Source organism: Raphanus sativus, chromosome 7, assembly GCF_000801105.2.
Source record: "Raphanus sativus cultivar WK10039 chromosome 7, ASM80110v3, whole genome shotgun sequence".
NCBI classification, from domain to species: Eukaryota; Viridiplantae; Streptophyta; class Magnoliopsida; order Brassicales; family Brassicaceae; genus Raphanus; species Raphanus sativus.
Genome location: NC_079517.1, coordinates 11,007,349 through 11,026,787, shown reverse-complemented (window position 1 = coordinate 11,026,787; position 19,439 = coordinate 11,007,349). Strand labels below are relative to the sequence as shown.

At 31.2% G+C, this 19,439-nt stretch overlaps 3 protein-coding genes, 1 non-coding gene and 2 pseudogenes across 5 annotated transcripts; 2 read left to right on the top strand and 4 right to left on the bottom strand.

Annotated features, from left to right (window-relative positions):
* The first annotated feature begins 568 nt into the window (after positions 1 to 568).
* On the top strand, positions 569 to 2,832 carry LOC108814461 (uncharacterized). Its single transcript, XM_018587042.2, has 7 exons — positions 569 to 678; positions 787 to 976; positions 1,312 to 1,462; positions 1,582 to 1,757; positions 1,835 to 2,117; positions 2,238 to 2,404; positions 2,504 to 2,832. Exons 2-7 carry the CDS (start codon positions 880 to 882, stop codon positions 2,656 to 2,658), a joined length of 1,029 nt encoding a protein of 342 aa, XP_018442544.1. The 5' UTR covers positions 569 to 678; positions 787 to 879; the 3' UTR covers positions 2,659 to 2,832.
* A 603-nt stretch (positions 2,833 to 3,435) lies between these two features.
* LOC108814462 (uncharacterized) lies at positions 3,436 to 5,313 on the top strand. 2 transcript variants are annotated; one of them, XM_056990218.1, is made up of 5 exons: positions 3,436 to 3,809; positions 3,891 to 4,069; positions 4,148 to 4,430; positions 4,606 to 4,772; positions 4,865 to 5,313. In XM_056990218.1, the coding sequence occupies exons 1-5, from the start codon at positions 3,628 to 3,630 to the stop codon at positions 5,074 to 5,076; spliced, it is 1,023 nt and encodes a 340-aa protein (XP_056846198.1). In that variant the 5' UTR covers positions 3,436 to 3,627; the 3' UTR covers positions 5,077 to 5,313. The 2 variants fall into 2 exon arrangements, with proteins under 2 accessions (XP_056846198.1, XP_018442545.1); XM_018587043.2 differs by having other exon boundaries at positions 3,441 to 3,809; positions 3,894 to 4,069; positions 4,865 to 5,304.
* A 2,504-nt stretch (positions 5,314 to 7,817) lies between these two features.
* On the bottom strand, positions 7,818 to 8,914 carry LOC108815362 (60S ribosomal protein L34-2-like). Its single transcript, XM_056990499.1, has 4 exons — positions 8,762 to 8,914; positions 8,594 to 8,673; positions 8,172 to 8,281; positions 7,818 to 8,073 (listed from the first exon to the last, which is right to left on the bottom strand). The coding sequence occupies exons 1-4, from the start codon at positions 8,838 to 8,840 to the stop codon at positions 7,980 to 7,982; spliced, it is 363 nt and encodes a 120-aa protein (XP_056846479.1). The 5' UTR covers positions 8,841 to 8,914; the 3' UTR covers positions 7,818 to 7,979.
* On the bottom strand, positions 8,366 to 8,447 carry LOC130498222 (small nucleolar RNA snoR110). Its single transcript, XR_008937143.1, has one exon. It is a non-coding gene; the product is annotated as a small nucleolar RNA snoR110 (small nucleolar RNA).
* Positions 8,915 to 13,039: 4,125 nt separating the features above from the next.
* LOC130497607 (CLAVATA3/ESR (CLE)-related protein 45-like) lies at positions 13,040 to 13,561 on the bottom strand (annotated as a pseudogene).
* A 5,840-nt stretch (positions 13,562 to 19,401) lies between these two features.
* LOC108814460 (uncharacterized) overlaps positions 19,402 to 19,439 on the bottom strand; it is a 1,699-nt pseudogene continuing 1,661 nt past the window's right edge.

Genomic DNA, 19,439 nt, shown 5'->3' with positions numbered 1-19,439 from the left:
TTATTACCTGATTTAGCGTTGAGCGCCATATTATGCTTTATTAAAGAATTTGGTGGGTTTCTAATAGAAAAAAAAAAAATCTTATCTTGTCTTTTCTTCGTCACTATTCTAGCTAATGCAGTAATGTTATTCTCTATATTCTGGCCCTACGGCCACCATATACGTTCAGATTCCGATCAACCGATCTTAGAGGAATAATCCTATTTTGTTTAAATAATAATATTGTCGTTTATCAAAACAGGAGATTGATCCTATACCCAAAGGACATAGAAAAGGCCAGTGGGAGTGGGTTTATTTCAATGTATGTGGAAATTGACACACACCATATATATATATAATATATATTTTTTTTTTGTCAACCTGATATATATATATATATATATATATATATATATATTCAGATATAGAAGTAAAGCGGTTCAATGCACTTAAAACGGTGTTGGGGTTGCAGCAAGTTCTTCCATGTGATACATTCAATAACCTGCAACGGTTACATCTTTGAGGGTGATCAATATGAGTGTGTTGATGTCATTGTTGCTCCACCTCTTGCCATTGGGAAATCCTCTTTTTTTACTGAGGAATACTTTGATCCTAAGTTCTCTTGGGCTATAAAGAATTTTTCTGAATTGAAAGAGGATGTCAATACATCAACAGTTTTCCAATGGGAGGAAAGAAGTGGTGAGTATTATATAATATTTCTCTAACAAGTACTATCTATTTATACACATCCATGTGTGCTTTTATGTGTTCGAATGATAAATGTTCATAATATCTAATGTTGTGTAGGGTTGTAAAGCTGTTTCCAAAGGGGGACTCTAGAGTAGATGGAAATGGTTATCCATTTTCTGTATTTAGCTGATAGTGATAAACCAAAAGCTGATGAGAAGATTTTCGTGCAAGCAAAATTCCGATTTCTTGACCCACTTGGATCCAGTCACTTTGAACGCCAATATATCTTCTGAAACGCAGTTCATAAGTAAGTAATTATATCTAATTTCTATAAATTAAGATAAACATAAAAGAAAAAGGAAATCGTAAATGAAATAATTTATTTTTAGATAATGATAAATTTCTTCTTCTAAGATATTTACTTATTCTCCTTAACTAAATCTTGTATTTGTTGATCTCATCGATCCCCCATTACAGTTTTGTGTAGTACATATATATATTTAAATAAAATCTCATCCTGCGCATAGCGCAGGTCTCATCCTAGTATATACTATATTGTGTCTTCTATATAAAATACTAAAAGAACTAGAGTTTTCCAAATATATTGTTTCCTCTCTTTGACAATGGGTTCAAACTTGTCAGTCGCAGCTTCTGCAAACGTAGGGAAATTGAAAGAGCATCCTCCTTCGTCGTATTCCCTCAAGATTCACAACTTCTCACAATTTAAGAAGTCGACTGCCTTTTCTGATCATAAATACAAATCTCGTATTTTCTCCTCTGGTGGATATAACTGGTATGGATTGTCTACTCGTTTAGCATTTTTAGATATAAAACCCAAATACAGGGACAAAAAAAAAGATATAAAACCAAAATAATGCATCATGAACTAATGTAATGTGGTTATAAAATCAGGAGAATGATCATATACCCAAAAGGGAATCAAAAGGATAATGGGATTGGATTTATTTCCATGTACGTGGAAATAGATACCGCAAGCTTGATGGTATTTACACCACCTTCAGATGTTTTTGCAGAACTTCGTTTCTTTGTCTACAACAAGAAAGAAAACAAGTACCTTACTATTCAAGGTAAGCTACTTGGCATGCTCCCCTTTCTATATATTCCCATATATCTCAATCATCAATATATATATATATATATACAGATATAGAAGTAAAGCGGTTCAATGCACTTAAAACGGTGTGGGGATTGCAGCAAGTTCTTCCATGTGATACATTCATTAACCCTGACAATGGTTACATCTTCGAGGGTGATCAATGTGAGTTTGGTGTTGATGTCATTGTTTGCCCACCCCTTACCAACTGGGAGATCCTCTCTTTTACTGAGAAATTCTCTGATTCTAAGTTCTCTTGGGCTATAAAGAAATTTTCTGAGTTGAAAGAGAATGTCCAGACATCAAAAAGTTTCTCAATGGGAGGAAAGAAATGGTGAGTATATATAATATTGCACTATCAATATACGGGATCAATATACATGTGTGTTTGCGTGAGTAATTGCGTATGAATGTTAAAATATTAATAATATTTAATGGGGTTAATGCTGTATAGGTTTCTAAAGCTGTATCCGAAGGGCAACAGTAGCGCAAATGGAAAATGCTTATCCATTTTTCTGTATTTAACTGATTGTGATAAACCAAAAGCTGATGAGAAGATTTTCGTGCAAGCAAATTTCCGAGTTCTTGACCCACTTGGATCCAATCACTTTAGATATCCATGTATCATTTAAAAACACAGTTGCATTATTTTTTCTATTTTCTTACTAAACTAAACAACAGATTACAGATAATTTACTGAGATATTTTTTTTACTTGCAGTGGAAAAGTGGTACACAGAACAAACCCCGGCTTGGGGTTGGGCTCAGTTCTTATCTTTAGCTGGACTTCCAAAGCGTTACTTGGACAAGGAAGACACGCTTAAAGTTGAGGTCGAATTAAAAGTTGTTTCTGCGACCAAATACTCTTCCACATAGGCGGATCCACTCGAAGAGGAGTGGGTTCAATTAGCACCAGAAAATTACTAGTTCGATTTTTAGTCTGTGTTGATTAATAAATTTGGCAGACTTGCCCAAAACACCTTTGAGCCCAGTCACTTTTTATGCTGGGTCCGCCACTGTCTCCCATTATCTAAGCTCTAATTTTCATTACTTATAGAATTCCATTTATATACCGTTCTTCTACCATGACTGCATAGTGCCATAATGTTTTTGTTAAAGCACAATTTGAATTCTCTAGATTCCTATAAATTTGATTTTTTTAAAGAAAATTCCCCTTTGTGCTTTGTTAAACTAAGCATCACCAAAAGTAAGGGTTAGAATTAATATTGGTACAAAATCACATTTTTTGCCAACTGAAATCTTCGTACTGTTCAAAGTTGATCTGGTCCTTTCGTTCTACCACAGTGGTTGTTGATAAACAGAATAGATCGCGGATATACTGGAGAGTTAGTTACAACAAATATGAGAGATCAGTTACCCGCACATCCGGGTCAAATTCTAGTTTTTATTGTTTGTGATATACTAGAGATCAGTCAGAGATGATTCCAATAAAATTTTAAGATATATCTTGATAAGTTACACTTTTGGAATATGATCGTTTATGTTGTATATATACTTCTGCTATTCGACATTAAACAACATTGGAGTTCGGTTTACATCCGGTTACCCAAACCGATTGGGGATAAGAAAGAATATCCTTCATGTAGTTATAGTTATCTTTTTTTTTTGTAACACAGTTAATAGTTATCATATTCTCGATATTCTAGCATCTGTTGTAACTAGTCCTGTGTTAGTGTAGATATTCCTAAATCTTGGGAGCTAGAGTATATAGGAAACATCGTATTCCTCATTCAGTACACACAGAAAATTCGAGTCTCTGTTTCTCTATTTAAATAATAGCTGAACGAGAAGTTTCCAAATATTTTTCTCTCTCTCTCTTTGACAATGGGTTTAAACTCGTCAACCGCAGCTTCAACAGAAGTTTCTACCATCGTGAAGCACTGGAGAGAGCATCCTCCTTCGTCTTATTCCCTTAAGATTCAAAACTTCTCAGAACTTGAGAAGTCGACTGCCTTCTCTGATCATAAATACCAATCTCGTCTTTTCTCCTATGGTGGATATAACTGGTACGATCGTTTATTCATTTGGTCTTTTAGCACCATTAACACACACTATATATAAAGCGAATGTAACATTGTTTATAAAAGCAGGAGACTGATCATATACCCAAAAGGGAACGGAGAAGACAATGTGAGTGGATTTATTTCCATGTACGTGGAAATAGATATCGAAAGCTTGATTGTATTCACACCTCCTATAGAGATTTTTGCGGAGCTCCGTTTCTTTGTCTACAATAAGAAAGAAAACAAGTATTTTACTATTCAAGGTAAGCTACATCTCATGCTCTCTCTCTCTCTATATATATAAAATAGTTACATATTAATATTTATATATATGTTCTCAGATGTAGGATTAAAACCGTTCAGCGCACTTAAAACGAGGTGGGGGTTGCAGCAAGTTCTTCCATGTGTTACATTCAACAACCCTGACAACGGTTACATCTTTGAGGGAGGTCAATGTGAGTTTGGTGTTGATGTCATTGTTGCTCCATCCCTTATCAATTGGGAAGTCCTCTCGTTTACTAAGAAATACTATGATCCTAAGTTCTCTTGGGCTATAAAAAACTTTTCTGAATTGAAAGAGAATGTCCAGAAATCAAACAGTTTTCCAATGGGAGGAAAGAATTGGTGAGAATATATATTATATTGTAATAACAAGTACTATGTATTTAGACACACATATTTTTTTTTTTTTGACGGCAAGACACACATATATATATGTATGTATATATATATATATATATATATTTGTGTTTGTGTGAATATGAATGTTAACAAGTTCATAATATTTAATGTTATGTAGGGTTCTACAGCTGTATCCAAAGGGGGACTCTAGAGTAGATGGAAAATGGTTATCCATTTTTCTGTATTTAGCTGATAGTGATAAACCAGAAGCTGATGAGAGGATTTTCGTGCGAGCAAGTTTCCGAGTTCTTAACCCACTTGGATTCAATCACTTTGAATATCAATGTATCATTTAAAACACAGCAACATTTTTTTTCTATTTTCTTACCAACCTAACTATAGATAATTTACTGAGATATTTTTTTTTTTACTTGCAGCGAAAAAGTGGTACACAGAACAAACCCCGGCTTGGGGTTGGTCTCAGTTCTTATCTTTAGCTGAACTTCCAAAGCTTTACTTGGACAAGGAAGACACGCTTAAAGTTGAGGTCGAATTTAAAGTTGTTTCTGCGACCAAATACTATTCCACAGAGGCGGATCCACTTGACGAGGAATGGGTTCAATTAACCCCAGAAAATTACATAGATTAGATTTTGACCAGAAAATTACATAGATTAGATTTTTAAGCTGTGTTCATCAATAAATTATGGCAGGCTTGCCCAAAAACACCTTTGACCCCAGTCACTTTTTATGCTGGGTCTGCCATTGTCTCCCACTATCTAAGCTCCGATTGGTAATCATCGTTTAGCTGAATCTTCGAAAAAATAATTAAATTGTGGAAAAAATAAATATCAATAAGAAAACTATTTATTATATAATATGAAAATAACTGATATTTATTAAAATTAATTTAGCTCTTTTTATAAATATAAAACTTGCCGGCAGTGTTATTAAACCCGGACCGAACCAGCGGTCGGACCAGGTCCAACCACGAACCGGACACAAATGCGGGTTGGGTTAATGCCAAAACCCAACTATAATTGAACCGGTTAAAAATCCTTATCGAACCGTTAAAAACCCGTGAACCGGCGACCCAACGAACCGGCTAAACCCTGGTTCTTGTATAAACCAAAAATTTATTAATAAAACAATTAAAATTTCTTTTTAAAAATAAAAATAAGATTCAGATTAATAAGGTAAAGCCATCTCATATTTTTCTCTTGAGTCTTTGACGTCTATGAGGTATTTACTTCTCAAGGTATTATTTTTGTTTCGAAGATTTAAGAATTGAAAACTTAGATTTGAAGAACTCAATCATGGTATAATTTTTAATTTCTTTCATAGTATAAATTTTTAACTAATGTGTCTATAATTTTTGTAAAGGTGATGAAGATTTGGAGTGACAAAAACCCGGAGAATAAAATTTAAATATATTTTTCTATTGATTTGAGATTTGGACTATTACATTGTTCTATTACTTTTATTACATTTTTAGTTTGTTACTTTTTAAAAATTTCTAAATATTTATGCTTATTGAAATATTTTATTTGATATGATCTTTATCTTTGTAAGAATATACATATTCAAAATATCATTAAATTTAGTTTAGTCCAATCAAACCCGGATCAAACAGGATTGAACCTGGTCGAACCACATTGACCCATGACCCAAAAAAAATCCGGTTCGCTTGCCGGTCCGGTTTTAACAACACTGCTTGCCGGCAAAAAAAAATATAACTTATCTTTTAATATTATATTTAATAATAGATTGACATTCCGTAGTATTATAAAACAAATTATAATATGACTTTATTTTAACATAACTATTTATCATAAACAGTATTGCTATTTAAAAAAAAAATTAAAACGGTATTAGCTTATAATTTAGAAATATAAAAGTGTTGAGTTTATATTTTTTCCACCATAATCTACTAAAACTCATTTTCCACTTAATAAAAATTTTCTTTATATTTCTGTCAGCAAAAACACAAACCTCTATTTTTGCATTTTTTTATCTTTCCGTAATTCTTTTTAATTGGTAAAATACTTGTGGAATCGCGGTTACCAATCAAACCCTAGTTTTCATTACTTATATAATTCCATTTATTTACCATTCTCTACCATGACTACATGGTGCTATATTCATATTGATTTTGTTAAGCACAATTTGAATTCTTCAGTTTCCTGTAAATTTGTATTTTTGAAGAAAATTTCCGTGTTCTGTTAAACTAAGCATCGCCGCATGTAAGGGTTAGAATTATTATTGGTACAATCTAGACCTGGACATCCGGGTCTTCGGGTCGAGTTCGGATCGAATTCGGGTCGGGTCTTGTTGGGTTTGGTCCTTTGGATTCCAAAAATTTAGATCCATATAAGTACTTTAAAAAAATTAGATCCGTAAAGTATGCATAATTTTTTGGTGTATTTCGGATCGGGTTCGGATATTTAGAACCCGAAAAGGACCCGAAGCATCCAAATTGGACCGGAAAACTAAAAAAATACCCGAAGAACCGCAAAATATCCTAAAATATTCATATACCCGAAAATACCCAAAAAAATATCCAAAATCAGATCCGAAAACCCAAAAGATACCCGAAATTTTACCCGATACCCGAATTATATTTTCTGGAAATTCAAAATTTTACCCAAAACCTGAAATTATACCCGAACCCAAAACTTAAAAAATATCTGAATACCAAAAATATACACAACTACTCAAAATATACCTAATATATACAATAAACTTCGGGTACCCGATCGGATCTCGGATAAGAACCGGACCCGAACCAAAACCTGCGGATCCAAAATAAAAGGAACCGAATAATATGTACTTAGTTTAAATCCGAACCCGATCCCGTATTTTTGGGTCGGTTCCGGATTAAATGCCTAGGCCTAGTACAATCACATTTTCTGCCAACTGAAATCAGGTTATTGTCTAAAGTTTGTCTGGTCCTTTCGTTCTACGACAATGGTTGTTGGTAAACAGAATAGATCGGATATACAGGAGAGTTGGTTACAACAAATATGAGACTGATAAAGAAAAAACATAATCGATGAACATAAAATGAATCACAATTTGAAATGATGTTCATGAAACAACAAAATGCAATTCTCAGTGATGAAGAACTATGGAAACTTAGTGGCCTAAACTCATTTGAGAAACGAGAACTTAGCCATGTTTTTGCGTGTGGGGAAGTTCCAATGACTGCTTCTACAACTCTCTTATTATTAGTCACCAATTGTTCGTAACCAAGTCGGTGAAGTGCAGGGAATAACGTTTGGGAAGGGGACAACGACTGCTCCTAAATGTTACTATAGCCAAAGTGAAGGCAGTAAATATCTAGAAGCCAATTCACAATGCAGCTTCGTTGGTAAAAAGTAGAAACGTGAAATGTGAACGAGAAAACAAAACGCAATATTGAGAAATGTCGACAGAATCAAAACTCAATGGATAACAAAAAAAAAAGTATTTCTCTCAAACTTCTGCAACCAGAGTACTATTGCTAGAACAGATCCATTAAACATTTTTTTCCAAAAGAAGCTTATATGATAATCTAGCTCCTGGGAGCAACCTTTTCCTTGGCCTTTTGGAGCTTCAAAACCTTCTTCACAATCTTCTGCTCCTCCACAAGGAAAGCACGAACGATTCTGTCAACACAAAGAGCAAAAAAAAAAAAGTTAGAATATGTAAACTGACTTTTGGTCAAAGAGCAGAACTTGGGACAGAAATGAGCACAAGAACAAACCTTTCTCTAACAGCCAAAGCAGATAAAACACCACCATAAGCACGGTTCACGGTCCTCCTGTTTCTAGACAATCTAGACCTCTTGTACTCAGCAGGCCTCAAGTGAGGGATCTAAAGAAACACAGAAACATAAATTAGATACAAGAAGAACTAGGCATCATTTACAATTACAACAAAAACAAATTGAATATGATTAAATATCTGCCACCAAGTAGAACAGTAATATCCTTAAGAGGAGACAACTTTAATAAAGACAAGGCAGGGCACTAAATCTAGCTTATGATAAAGTTATGTCCTGGTGTTGTATTAATCTAACCAGCACAAGACCGTCAATAAGCACGAACAGACAAACTAAGACTACACTACACTAAACCAAACTAATACATTTGCAATGATAATGGGAACATCAACAAGAAGACTTACACCCTGAATACGCTTGCCGGTGACAGGACATTTGGGTCCACTTGCACGCTTCTTAGTGGTCTGGAATGTCAATTTACCACCTGCAAAATCAATTCAAGCATTAAGGTTTAATATTAGCATTACGAATCATATAGATCGATGAAGGAGAGATTCTTGATTCAAGCAGACCTGGGGTTTTGAGGATCCTGTGCTGGTTAGATTTGGTGGCGTAGCTGTGACGCGAACGGTATACAAGACGCTGAACCATTTTTTTTCTCCGCTTCTTCTTCGCTCACACGCTGAGGAGGCTGGCTTGTTTTAACCTAATATATATGTATATAAAGCCTTCTCTGCTTCCAAAACCCTGTTACCCTAGATCTGACGGATCAGATCTGATTACAGTTTGGTAAATCAACGGACGCGATTCGTTAGTTTGCTTTAGATTATGGGCTTGTTGGGCTTTACATCATTTAGTCCATATCCTTTTCTTAGTTATTTATTTATACAATTCACTATTTTCTAGCCCATATATGACTTGGTCTAAGGCCCGGATTTAGCCCACGTACAGTTCACTTCTTCCCTTGTAAATGGCTGATCAGGTTTTTCGAGTTTTCGATTTTTCCGCTAATGACACTTTGCATTTAGATACATTTTATACTTCCCTATAGGATCCATAGGATATTTCTACATCTCAGATCAAATTGGCTATAGAATCAGAATTTTTTTGTTTGATTCGTTTGGATTTCTTTTCCTAGGCCCTAGGTGTAGTAGCAGTTGTTTGATAAGGTTTTATTAATTAACTAGATTTTGACTCGCCCTTCAAATGGCGGGTATATTTTTGTTTTACATTTTTTTAGAAATTTTAATTTCATGTTTGTGTATTCTTTGTAAATCATATTTGTGTTTTCTGTGATCATATTTGTGTAAATATTACTTTTTAAAAAGTTCAGTAAAATATTTGATAGTTATATTGAATTTGTGATTTTTCATAACTATAAACACTTCTATCATAGTCATTTCATATATTAATTGTACTTTATTTCTAACATCTATAAATTTTTATTTCTTAAATAACAAAATAATATTATTTTTGATCCACGTTTTCAAAGTGCAAATTTATTTGCCGAAACAAATTACATTTATTGAATATAAATTTATATTTCTGACTATTTATTTACATTTAAATGTTACAAAGAAAGCATTATATATGTGAATATATAATAGGTTAACGTTTTAATAAAAATAATTTTGATGATGAAATATATAATCAGGTTTAAATAAAATCAGAATATTGTGGTATTTATTAGCATTTTGAATTATTCACGCAATTAAATATTCGTACTCGAAAAACCAATATAGAATCTATCCCATAAGTCTAGGCCTCGAATCTGATTAAATTGGACCTATATATTAAAATATTAATTTATTATATTTATCCAAATTTTGCTAAATTTAATTAATGATATAGTTTTAGTATATTTTCATATATGATATGAATCTACGGCACCCGTGGTAAATCTAGTGATCTACATTGATTCAGCTTAGATTTTGAATTAAATATAAAATTTCTATTTAGAAATCCCATACGATTAAAAATCCATCAAATTTTCATTTATCCGTGATTTTGTAATGGTTGACCCGAAATATTGAGATAAATTTAATTATCTTTTAATTATTTAATTTCATGATAATTATTATTTATCGGCAAAATCCTAATTTTGTAGATATATTTAGTTAAATAAATTTGTATTTCATGAATTGAAATAAAATCTAATTATTTTTATTTTATATTAACCTTTTCAATGGTAAATAATATTATATTAATTATTTATTTTATTAAAAGGTCAGGGTTAGTAAATATAAAGCATAAACTTAGATTCTAAATATTAGTAGTCATAATAGTAAGAATAAAGGTGGTTATTAATTTGGATTAATTAATGTATTATTGTTGATTAATAACATATATTTTCCCTAACAAAATGTGCATATATTTCAAAAAAGTGCTGTAATTATTATACATATTTAAATCGACATATATCAATAATTTATTTGTACATTTTCATAAATGTTGCAGTTATAGATCCTAGAATATATGAATTAAAGGAAAACAGTTATAAAATATTTGGTTTTTTTTAATAAGCCCAGACCATTATGGAGTTAAAAGGTGGTTACAAAATATTTATTAGATTCAGTTATAGAATATATGGTTTTTTTATTGTGGAAAAAATAATTGTTGGACATAACCCATATCAATTGGACATGTTGAAGAATTAATAGTATTGATATTTTATTAAATAATAGCAATTTAAAAATTGATCCGGTATACGCTCAGTTAAAAAATTGTAATCGAACTCGCTCCGCTGACCCGCCAACCCGCGGGTTTTCAATTTTATTTCGGTTAAAAAATATGACCCGCACAACCCGCAAACAAATAATTTTGTACCCGCACCTGCTCCGTTTAATTTTATGGTTATCTCCGGATTATATATATATATATATATATATATATATATATAATATATATAGTAAAATAATATTATTAATTTAATTATTATAAAATATTTATATTAAAATTTTATATATGATTCAAAATTTTAAATTATTATTTTAGATTCCTGTATTTTTTTAAAAAAAATATTTACTTTTTATTTTTTATTTTTTAAACACTTTACGGGTCGAAAGATAACCGCGATAAATCCACTAATCCACATTCACTCCGCATAAAATACTACAAAAAATAACCGCGATAAATCCACCAATCCACATTTACTCCGCATAAAATACTAATAACCCGCACTCGCAAATCGATTTTGTTTTATATTTTCAAGAAGACGATGAATCATTGTGGTCTAAGTGGCTTCTTACATAGATGACATGGGTTCGAATCTAGATATATTTTTTTCCTTATTATTGTTTTTTTATTAATGGCAAACATGTAAATATTTTGTGTTTTCTTAAGGGTTTTCTGCAAATTTTTCTCTCCACCGCCGCATACCATCTTAACGCAATTGATCTACTTGTTGGCTGTTTCCTTTTCATTTGCATCAAAATTAAAGATTTGTTGTTTAACATCCAGTTTTAAAAATCTTTAATACACAAAAACTTGAATGATTTTGATAAATTCGATTTATTGGCTGAGTTCGATGGAATCGCTACTGACAGTCACCTCTACCCTCCTGGAATCAGCTGCTTTGTCCACGTTTTTGAACCTGAAATTGAACAATATATATAAATAGGTAAATCAATAATCCAACCATTGGTTTACCCTCATCGTGACAGAAGCACAATTTGTTGCCAATATTAAAACTCATCGGTTTACAAATTATTGCATGAATAATTTCTGAGAAATATAACTGCTCTTTTTCTGAGTTTTTGTCTGGGTTAAATCATGAAAATTTAAATGTTCATCGAAAATCAATAATAATTATGGAACTGATTTCAGCAGAAAGAAACGTATTTGTTGATGTCAAAAAAGAAAAGAAACATAACTGTTTTTTTTGTTAGACATAAAGAGAACGTGGTTACTGATTTAATTAAAGTAGATACAGTTATAAATTTAAATGATGGACATAACTTCATATCAAATCAACTGGTGATGTTGAAGAATTAATAAAATAGATGCTTCTAACCGGTCTTTGTTCCATGTGTTCTTCACGGTTTGTTTTAATATAATTCGTATGCTCCACTTCAAGTCTTCAATCATACTTACTTTTGTATTTTGCACCATATGTTCTTCTATTACCATTCAGACAAAATTATTTTAGATGTATACATGCACGAATGACATATTGTTAGTGCCACACATAATCGCTTTTACCTTGGGAAGCCTTAGTAAGTTATCCACCATAAACGTTGATTACTTATCAGATAATTATAACAATATGTTTGTTTTCTGTCAGTAATTTGCATACTACCAAATTAGAATTGAGGTGGTAAAACAATACATTACTAATACAAACAAGACTAAAAATATTTTTATCCCAATGTTTGTTGATGAGAGTGTAGAACGAAACACCTTATGGAATAGATCCAATATAATTTACTTTATGGACTGGGGGCTAACAAGTAAATTAAGCTAATAATGATTTATCTCTGCTTACATCAAGCATCTAGACCTTCCTGAAAATATATGAGGTGGTTTGTATTTTCCTGGATACTCATTTTCACTTGTTGGTATATGTTAGAAAGACATAAGTGGTTACCTTTTTAAGTTCAAAGAGAGGTTTTCACAGTAAAGTTGCAGATGATCAAAACTTTTAACTATGCAGACAAAAGAGTCTAAAGATATATTTTGGAAACAAATCATGTGTTCTCCTGGTGCATCTGAACAGATCATGCTGCTCTCCATACCACGATGGTTTCATTAGCCAATATTCTGTGTTCTATCAAATATATCCTTGCGAGAAAAAACACAACTAATCTACCTCAAGCTTGATAAGTTTGATTGTTGCGCCTTCTTTCTTCTTCTTTCTACAGTGTACTGCCTTTTTCTGTATCTGATTCTTGTTGTGGCAGTGCCACTTAAGAAAATGGCTGCGATTTGTTGTGGATAGGATCTGATCCACGTCTTACATGTCTCTTGCTTGATTGCAACGAGTCCTTTGTCTGATTCTTTTGTGCTTGCGTCTTCTCAGCTGTTACTTTAGTCTTGTTAACCTTCTCAAGAATGCGCCGGTTCTCACTGAGGATTCCGTGTTCTTCACGGTTGTGCCTAAAATGAATATCCACGCTCTCCAGCGTAGCAGTTTCACCTGGATGAACTCCAGCTTTGTCTCCTTGTGTTTGTCTGAAGAAGAATTCTCTTCTTCTCAACGCTGAGACCTTTATATGTTGTCTGATAGTAATCCTATGCAGACAAAAAGATAAAACATTATCCTTGTGCTGGAACCAAGCATATCTGCTCTTAGGGAGACAATAAGAATCAAAGAATATCTTTCTTTTTCTTCAAAGAAATAAAAGAGGGTTACGGATAATGAAATGTAAGAGGATTGTATCTTAGTTCATGTATTCCTTCCTGTAGACATAGATCCTAGTTATATATACATGAGTTATCGGGATTTAGAGGGAGAAGATTTAAAGTGTAAAAAACACAATGGGTCCCTAGGGAATATAGATTCACTCAAACAAAACATTGCTTTGGAAATCTAAGTAAGATTAAGGCTGTTATAGGAAGAATCTGACAATGATTATAAAAAAGAGAAGTTATGTATCTCTCTTCATTGGTTTCCCTAAATCACTCTACATTTTGTCCTTTGCTTTTTGTCTAACCATATCCTTCTCAATCCGACAATCTTGACTTGATAATTGGCCAATTTGGGGTTTCTGAAAGACCTTCCTTAACTACCCACGTCCTGTTGTACATTCATGAACACTTGCTCTTTTGCAGTGAACATGTTTCGTGAGATTCTCTGTATTCACCATATACAAACTGCCTAGCTCAGTCAAGAGTTTAGGTTATAAACCTAGTTAATATGGTGCTGATAGTAGTATTTTATTTTAGTATTATTATTTGCTATGTACTTGTTCGAATAATATGGAAGAAACCAAAACAATGTGGAAGATGTTTTTTTAAACGATTAGGAAATTTGTAGCTGATAGGCCTTTCCCCAACTGAACATGTGACCTCCAAAATTCTTAGCTGGTAAACAAATAGACGATGAACGGGCGGTCACGTACCCTAGCAAAATTTAATTTTTTGAAAAAATAGTAAAGAATTTTGATTTTCTTTGATATTGCCTCCGGTTAAAAATGTTCCCAGATCCACCAGTGGACCAACTCATAGTTGTTAGCATCAAAAAGTTAAGTTACTGTTTTATGGTTTATTTTCTTATGTGATTTCAAATATGGCATTCACCCCCATTGAATGGTTTTTTACTTGATTCAAAATTGGTACTTGGAAATATACAATGCCTTTAACTTTTTGGGAAAATAGGTTCTACACTAATCATTCAAGTTTACGCCCTTTTATGCTCTGGATTCTGGTTAGGTCATAATTCCTTTGTTGTTAAGGAAAGTGGTTTTATTGGTTTTTGTTACTACCGCCAACAGGAGCAAGCTACTCAGACTAATAAAGCATTAAACATTGGTAAACAACGGTACTACAACAGGGCAAGTATATCATCTTTTTTTGGTGTTTCAGAAAAAAAAAAAGTTCTTTCAGATGATTCTTTATATTAGTCTAAGATCTTCATCCCTTCACTTAAGGCTTCTTAAGTTACCTTTTTGCAACAACATCGGCTGGCGCTACGTCATCTTTATCTTCTCACAAAATATTACATCAATATTAAAAAAAAAACATAACATAACGCCTCATAGTCGGTTTTGCCTGCGAAACTATGTTAGGATTACAATATATAAACACTATTAGTATATATTTACTGTAGAAATTATTATTAGATTCTAGCTTGGGAGATTCAATATTCACCATAACAAAGTATTATTTGGTGTTGTTTGTTTATGCTAATTATGCCTCTTAATGCTTCTTTCCCACCCTGTTGATTCATCCAGATATCTTAATCCTCATTGCAGTGATTCAAAAAGACCACTTTGGTTGATAAGGTTCCCTTAATGAGAATAATAAAAAGATATCCTTACCTTCATAAGGGACCATCTTTTTCTTTATCTGACTTCCCCTTTCTTTACTGCCTCATTAAATTCTTTAATGTTGTTTTAGAGATTTTTTTTTCAGTCACATGGTACTTGGAACGTTCTGAAGCATCAGGTTCTGTCTCAAAGTAACATATTTTAAAAACTGAGGATTGGATATTGCTTGCAGGCTCTAAATCAAAGCAGCAGGGGAGGCCAGTCGTTGGTCTAGAAAAAAAAATCCATTGCTGATTTTGAGTTTTCACTTTGCTTTTCTCCGTTCTCGAGGTTAGTCCTAAAGTTGCAACTTTTTCCTTTACTACAAAAAAACCGAAAACATACATTTTAAAAAATAAGATAACGAAATCTTGAATGTTGATCCTTATAGGAATTTGTTTTGTTTATATATATTTGTATATATAATTTAAAATAATAATATATAAATTTAAAATAATAACATTATTTTCTCATTGGGGTTCTTTAAATGTGACCAATCAAAGGAAGCGGCCACCATGGCATGAGAAAGGAATCCAAAAGAAGCTATTTGTGTTACAATGGAATCAGGATAGCTGAAGTTGATATTCCCTCGGTGGATAAAGTCTAGTGCACAACAATTATTAAAACAGAGAGCTGTGATTGGTTTACAATGAATAGGCATGCTCCTGATGGACTAATAGAGTCGGACCTCATTTCCCCAATCTAAATTTAGTCGGTCCTAACTGAGTTACCACATGGCTCAACTTAGGGTGGAACCGCATGGACCGGTTTTGGCCTTGGCTGGTATCAAGTTTAGAGCATGCTAACATGATGTAGTTGGAAGATTACAAAACAGTGCCGCCACAACAGCACTCCTGGTGTCTAATATGAATTTTAGCTTATCTTAAGCCCTCTCTGGAAATAACTTCTAATCAGGTTTAGCTTACATGCTCGTGAGACTTGCAATTATTCATTCTCTTTTTAAAATAAAACTAGATTTTTGATCCGTGCAACCGCGCGAATGTTTGTTTTCAGTTTTATATAAATACTAGATTATGACCCGTGCGACAGCACGGGTATTAATTTTCTATTTTACTTTTATTTTTATACTAAATTATGTATTTTTAATATTTGATCGTTTTACATTACTAATTAGAGATGAGTACTTGGATATCCACTCGGATTCGATTAAAATCTATTCGAGTTTGAGATTTTCGAGTTTAAAAATTTCAGCTCTATTCAAGTATTTATAAATATGGTTCCGGTTCGATTTAGATATTTTTGGATTCGGTCGGCCTCGGATAACCCGTTTAAATTATTTTAAAAATTTCAAAATTTATATATACTTTAAATTTTTCGAAATATATAAATTTAATTAATGTAAGCCAAAATACCTAAATTTTAAATTAAAACAGGTTGCTTGAATATTGGATAGAAAATAAGTATATATTTTAAGTATTTTTGGTGTTTTGATTATTGTTACCTACTTTAGATGTTTACTTTGACTATTTTAAACATTTTAGACAACTTAAAATAGTTTATATTTTGGATATTAATCCGATATCTATGCATAGTATACTTATATCGGTTATTTATGAATGAAAAGTAAATGAAAAGTAAATGATGATTTTATATAAACCCAGAACAGTGTTTATATAAACTATAAAATATCAAATAAAATATAAAATAGGGCAATTAAAAAGTTAATGTTTATGGATGACATTTGGTGAGACATACGAAATGTATGGTCATTAGTGAATGTTAGTTTTCGACTACCAAAAAAAAAATGAATGTTAGTTTTCGTTTTTAATTTGGAAACATACGAAGTATACTGTGTACGCATCTATATTATATTATAGGTAGGATACGGAAGAGAATGTTATAGTTATTAGTGAACGTCATTTAAGGAAATATATTAAAATTGGTTAAGATAGGTAAAATAATAAGAGGACCAACTTAAAATCCACCCTAGAAGAAGTTGTAATGTTTCTGTTTTAATAATATAGATTATACTTATTTTAAATTTTTAGTGGTATACATTCTAAATATTAATCATATATCTAAATGTTTATACAACTATTTTAAATACATAGTTTTACAGTGTACATGTATAATTAATCAATTGTTTAAAACTGTCACATGTATTTACTGCTTATTATATACTTATCTTCTTGTATTTGTATTTATAGAACAAACTAATATTTGCATTAAACAACATATTAAAAATTATTTTGTATTAAATTTATGCTCATTTTGACCCGACAAGTTTGAAAAATAGAATTTCCTATTAGTAATATTTTCTTACGTTTATTCATTAGAATATATTAGTAATATACAAAAGTCTAAGATATATCAGTTTTATACATATATACAGTTTGTGAATGTTAAGTCATTATATCATCGTTTTGTATTTTTAGCATAAATTATTTATTATATGAAAATAAAATTTATAAATTTATGAACTTAATATAACTTATCATATTTAGTTCAATATATATTTTATATGATAACTGAATATATATTAATGTATAATAATAGTTCATTGCTAATTATGAAATTAGTTGAAATATTTACATAAACCTTTGAAAATAAGATATTGCTAAAATATGTTTAATAACAGATTTTTTAAAATAAATATTATATTGAAAATGAAAAGATATCATGATTAAAATATCGTATATTATTAGATTTAATGAAATACATGTTGATTTTTATACAGTATTATATAGTTTGCTAAGTTATAACTGCTTCACAAACATATTATATTTCAAAAATAAATACTTAAGAAAATAAAATATGACAATTCATATAGTTTATCATATTTAGCTCGATATAATAGTTTTCTCTTACAATGATTGATAATATTATATACAATAGATAAAACATGATTAAACTTAATATTTTAAATTTAATGAAATATTTTAATGTATAATAATATTTCATAAATAATTTCGAATTAGTGAAGATATTTACATATAATGTTTGAAAATTAAGATCTTATTAAAATCCTTTAAAAGATTTGTTAGAATTTTAAATATGTATATATTTATATTTAAAATGAAAGATATCAAAACATATTATGATTAAAGTAGGAAAAGATTATATATATTATTAGTTTTAAATAATAATATTTCATAAAAATTAAATAATTGTCTAAATTAAAAAAAAAAGAATCACAAATGAAAGAAGTCATGATTTCTATTTAATATATAAGATAAATAAAATGTTCCAAAGGACCTAAACATGATAAGCCTATAAATGACTGGGCCGTGTATGAAACATTTTTCTCGACTAAATAGGTGGCTCTTTTTATTTTATAATTTGCTCGAGTTCATGCGAAGGAAAAAAAATTGTTTTCTTCAATGAAATTGCCTTTGCATTCTTTTATCTTACCCTTCTGACATATGTTGGGGGTAACTTCGAATAAGTCAAACATATAACATGTGAGCAGAACGTACAGAAGTTAGATCCACATAGGATGCTATTAGGTGGTGTGGTATGAGTATCATGTGCATATTAGACGGTCTCGTTTTACATCAATCAAGTACAAGTGATACATATTTATTGAAGTGATACATAATCTAATTCTCATTTTTCTAATAGTTTCTGCAAATTCAGATATTGGAAAACATATCTTTATATATTTCAATATCTGAAAAATGTTAACCATGTAATGGTAGCCTAATGATAATTTTTTAGAATTTGGTGTATATCCACTTTAAGTTCTAGATTCGATTTCCTCTAAAAAAACTAAATTATTATTATTTGGTTAATTGGATTTGGAGTTTGGATTTTGGTTTGACCAAATACTAAAGTAGATATACACAAACCCCAAGAATTGTCACACCTAACCAAATTTATGACATTTATTGACGAATTGTATTAGATGGCTTCATCCACAATCGCCATTTCACTGCATATAATATAACATGACTTGGAAGGATACCGTAAGAACATTTTCATATTATACTAAGAACATGAAGGTAAAATAATTGAATTCAGATAAAATAAGATTTCGGCTATATTGTTCGGAAAAACATACGCTTTGGAATCAGATGAGACAATGAAAAAAATGTCCATTTTCAATTTATATTTCTCTCGTTCTCTCAAAATGTTTGGTAACCCTATTGAATTGTATATATGCTCACATGAATCAAGTAAGATATTTTCCTTTAGGTTGTCACACAGGTTCGATTAATATATTCAATTTAGTTCACACAACTATTAAAATAGGAGTAGTTCAGGCCAATGAAAAAGTTCAGTTTACTTCATGATAGGCGAATCATCTTAATCTGGAAACCTCATT

What these genes read in the sequence shown, in the direction of transcription:
- LOC108815362 (XM_056990499.1), bottom strand. Translation starts at nt 8,840, where the DNA reads ATGGTTCAGCGTCTTGTATACCGTTCGCGTCACAGCTACGCCACCAAA. An exon ending in CAGGATCCTCAAAACCCCAG is followed by an intron (nt 8,674 to 8,761) that starts GTCTGCTTGAAT and finishes TTGATTTTGCAG; the next exon opens with GTGGTAAATTGACATTCCAG. An exon ending in CCGGCAAGCGTATTCAGGGT is followed by an intron (nt 8,282 to 8,593) that starts GTAAGTCTTCTT and finishes GTGTTTCTTTAG; the next exon opens with ATCCCTCACTTGAGGCCTGC.
- LOC108814462 (XM_056990218.1), top strand. Translation starts at nt 3,628, where the DNA reads ATGGGTTTAAACTCGTCAACCGCAGCTTCAACAGAAGTTTCTACCATC. An exon ending in TCCTATGGTGGATATAACTG is followed by an intron (nt 3,810 to 3,890) that starts GTACGATCGTTT and finishes TGTTTATAAAAG; the next exon opens with CAGGAGACTGATCATATACC. An exon ending in CAAGTATTTTACTATTCAAG is followed by an intron (nt 4,070 to 4,147) that starts GTAAGCTACATC and finishes ATATGTTCTCAG; the next exon opens with ATGTAGGATTAAAACCGTTC.
- LOC108814461 (XM_018587042.2), top strand. Translation starts at nt 880, where the DNA reads ATGAGAAGATTTTCGTGCAAGCAAAATTCCGATTTCTTGACCCACTTG. An exon ending in CAAGTACCTTACTATTCAAG is followed by an intron (nt 1,758 to 1,834) that starts GTAAGCTACTTG and finishes ATATATATACAG; the next exon opens with ATATAGAAGTAAAGCGGTTC. An exon ending in TCAATGGGAGGAAAGAAATG is followed by an intron (nt 2,118 to 2,237) that starts GTGAGTATATAT and finishes AATGCTGTATAG; the next exon opens with GTTTCTAAAGCTGTATCCGA.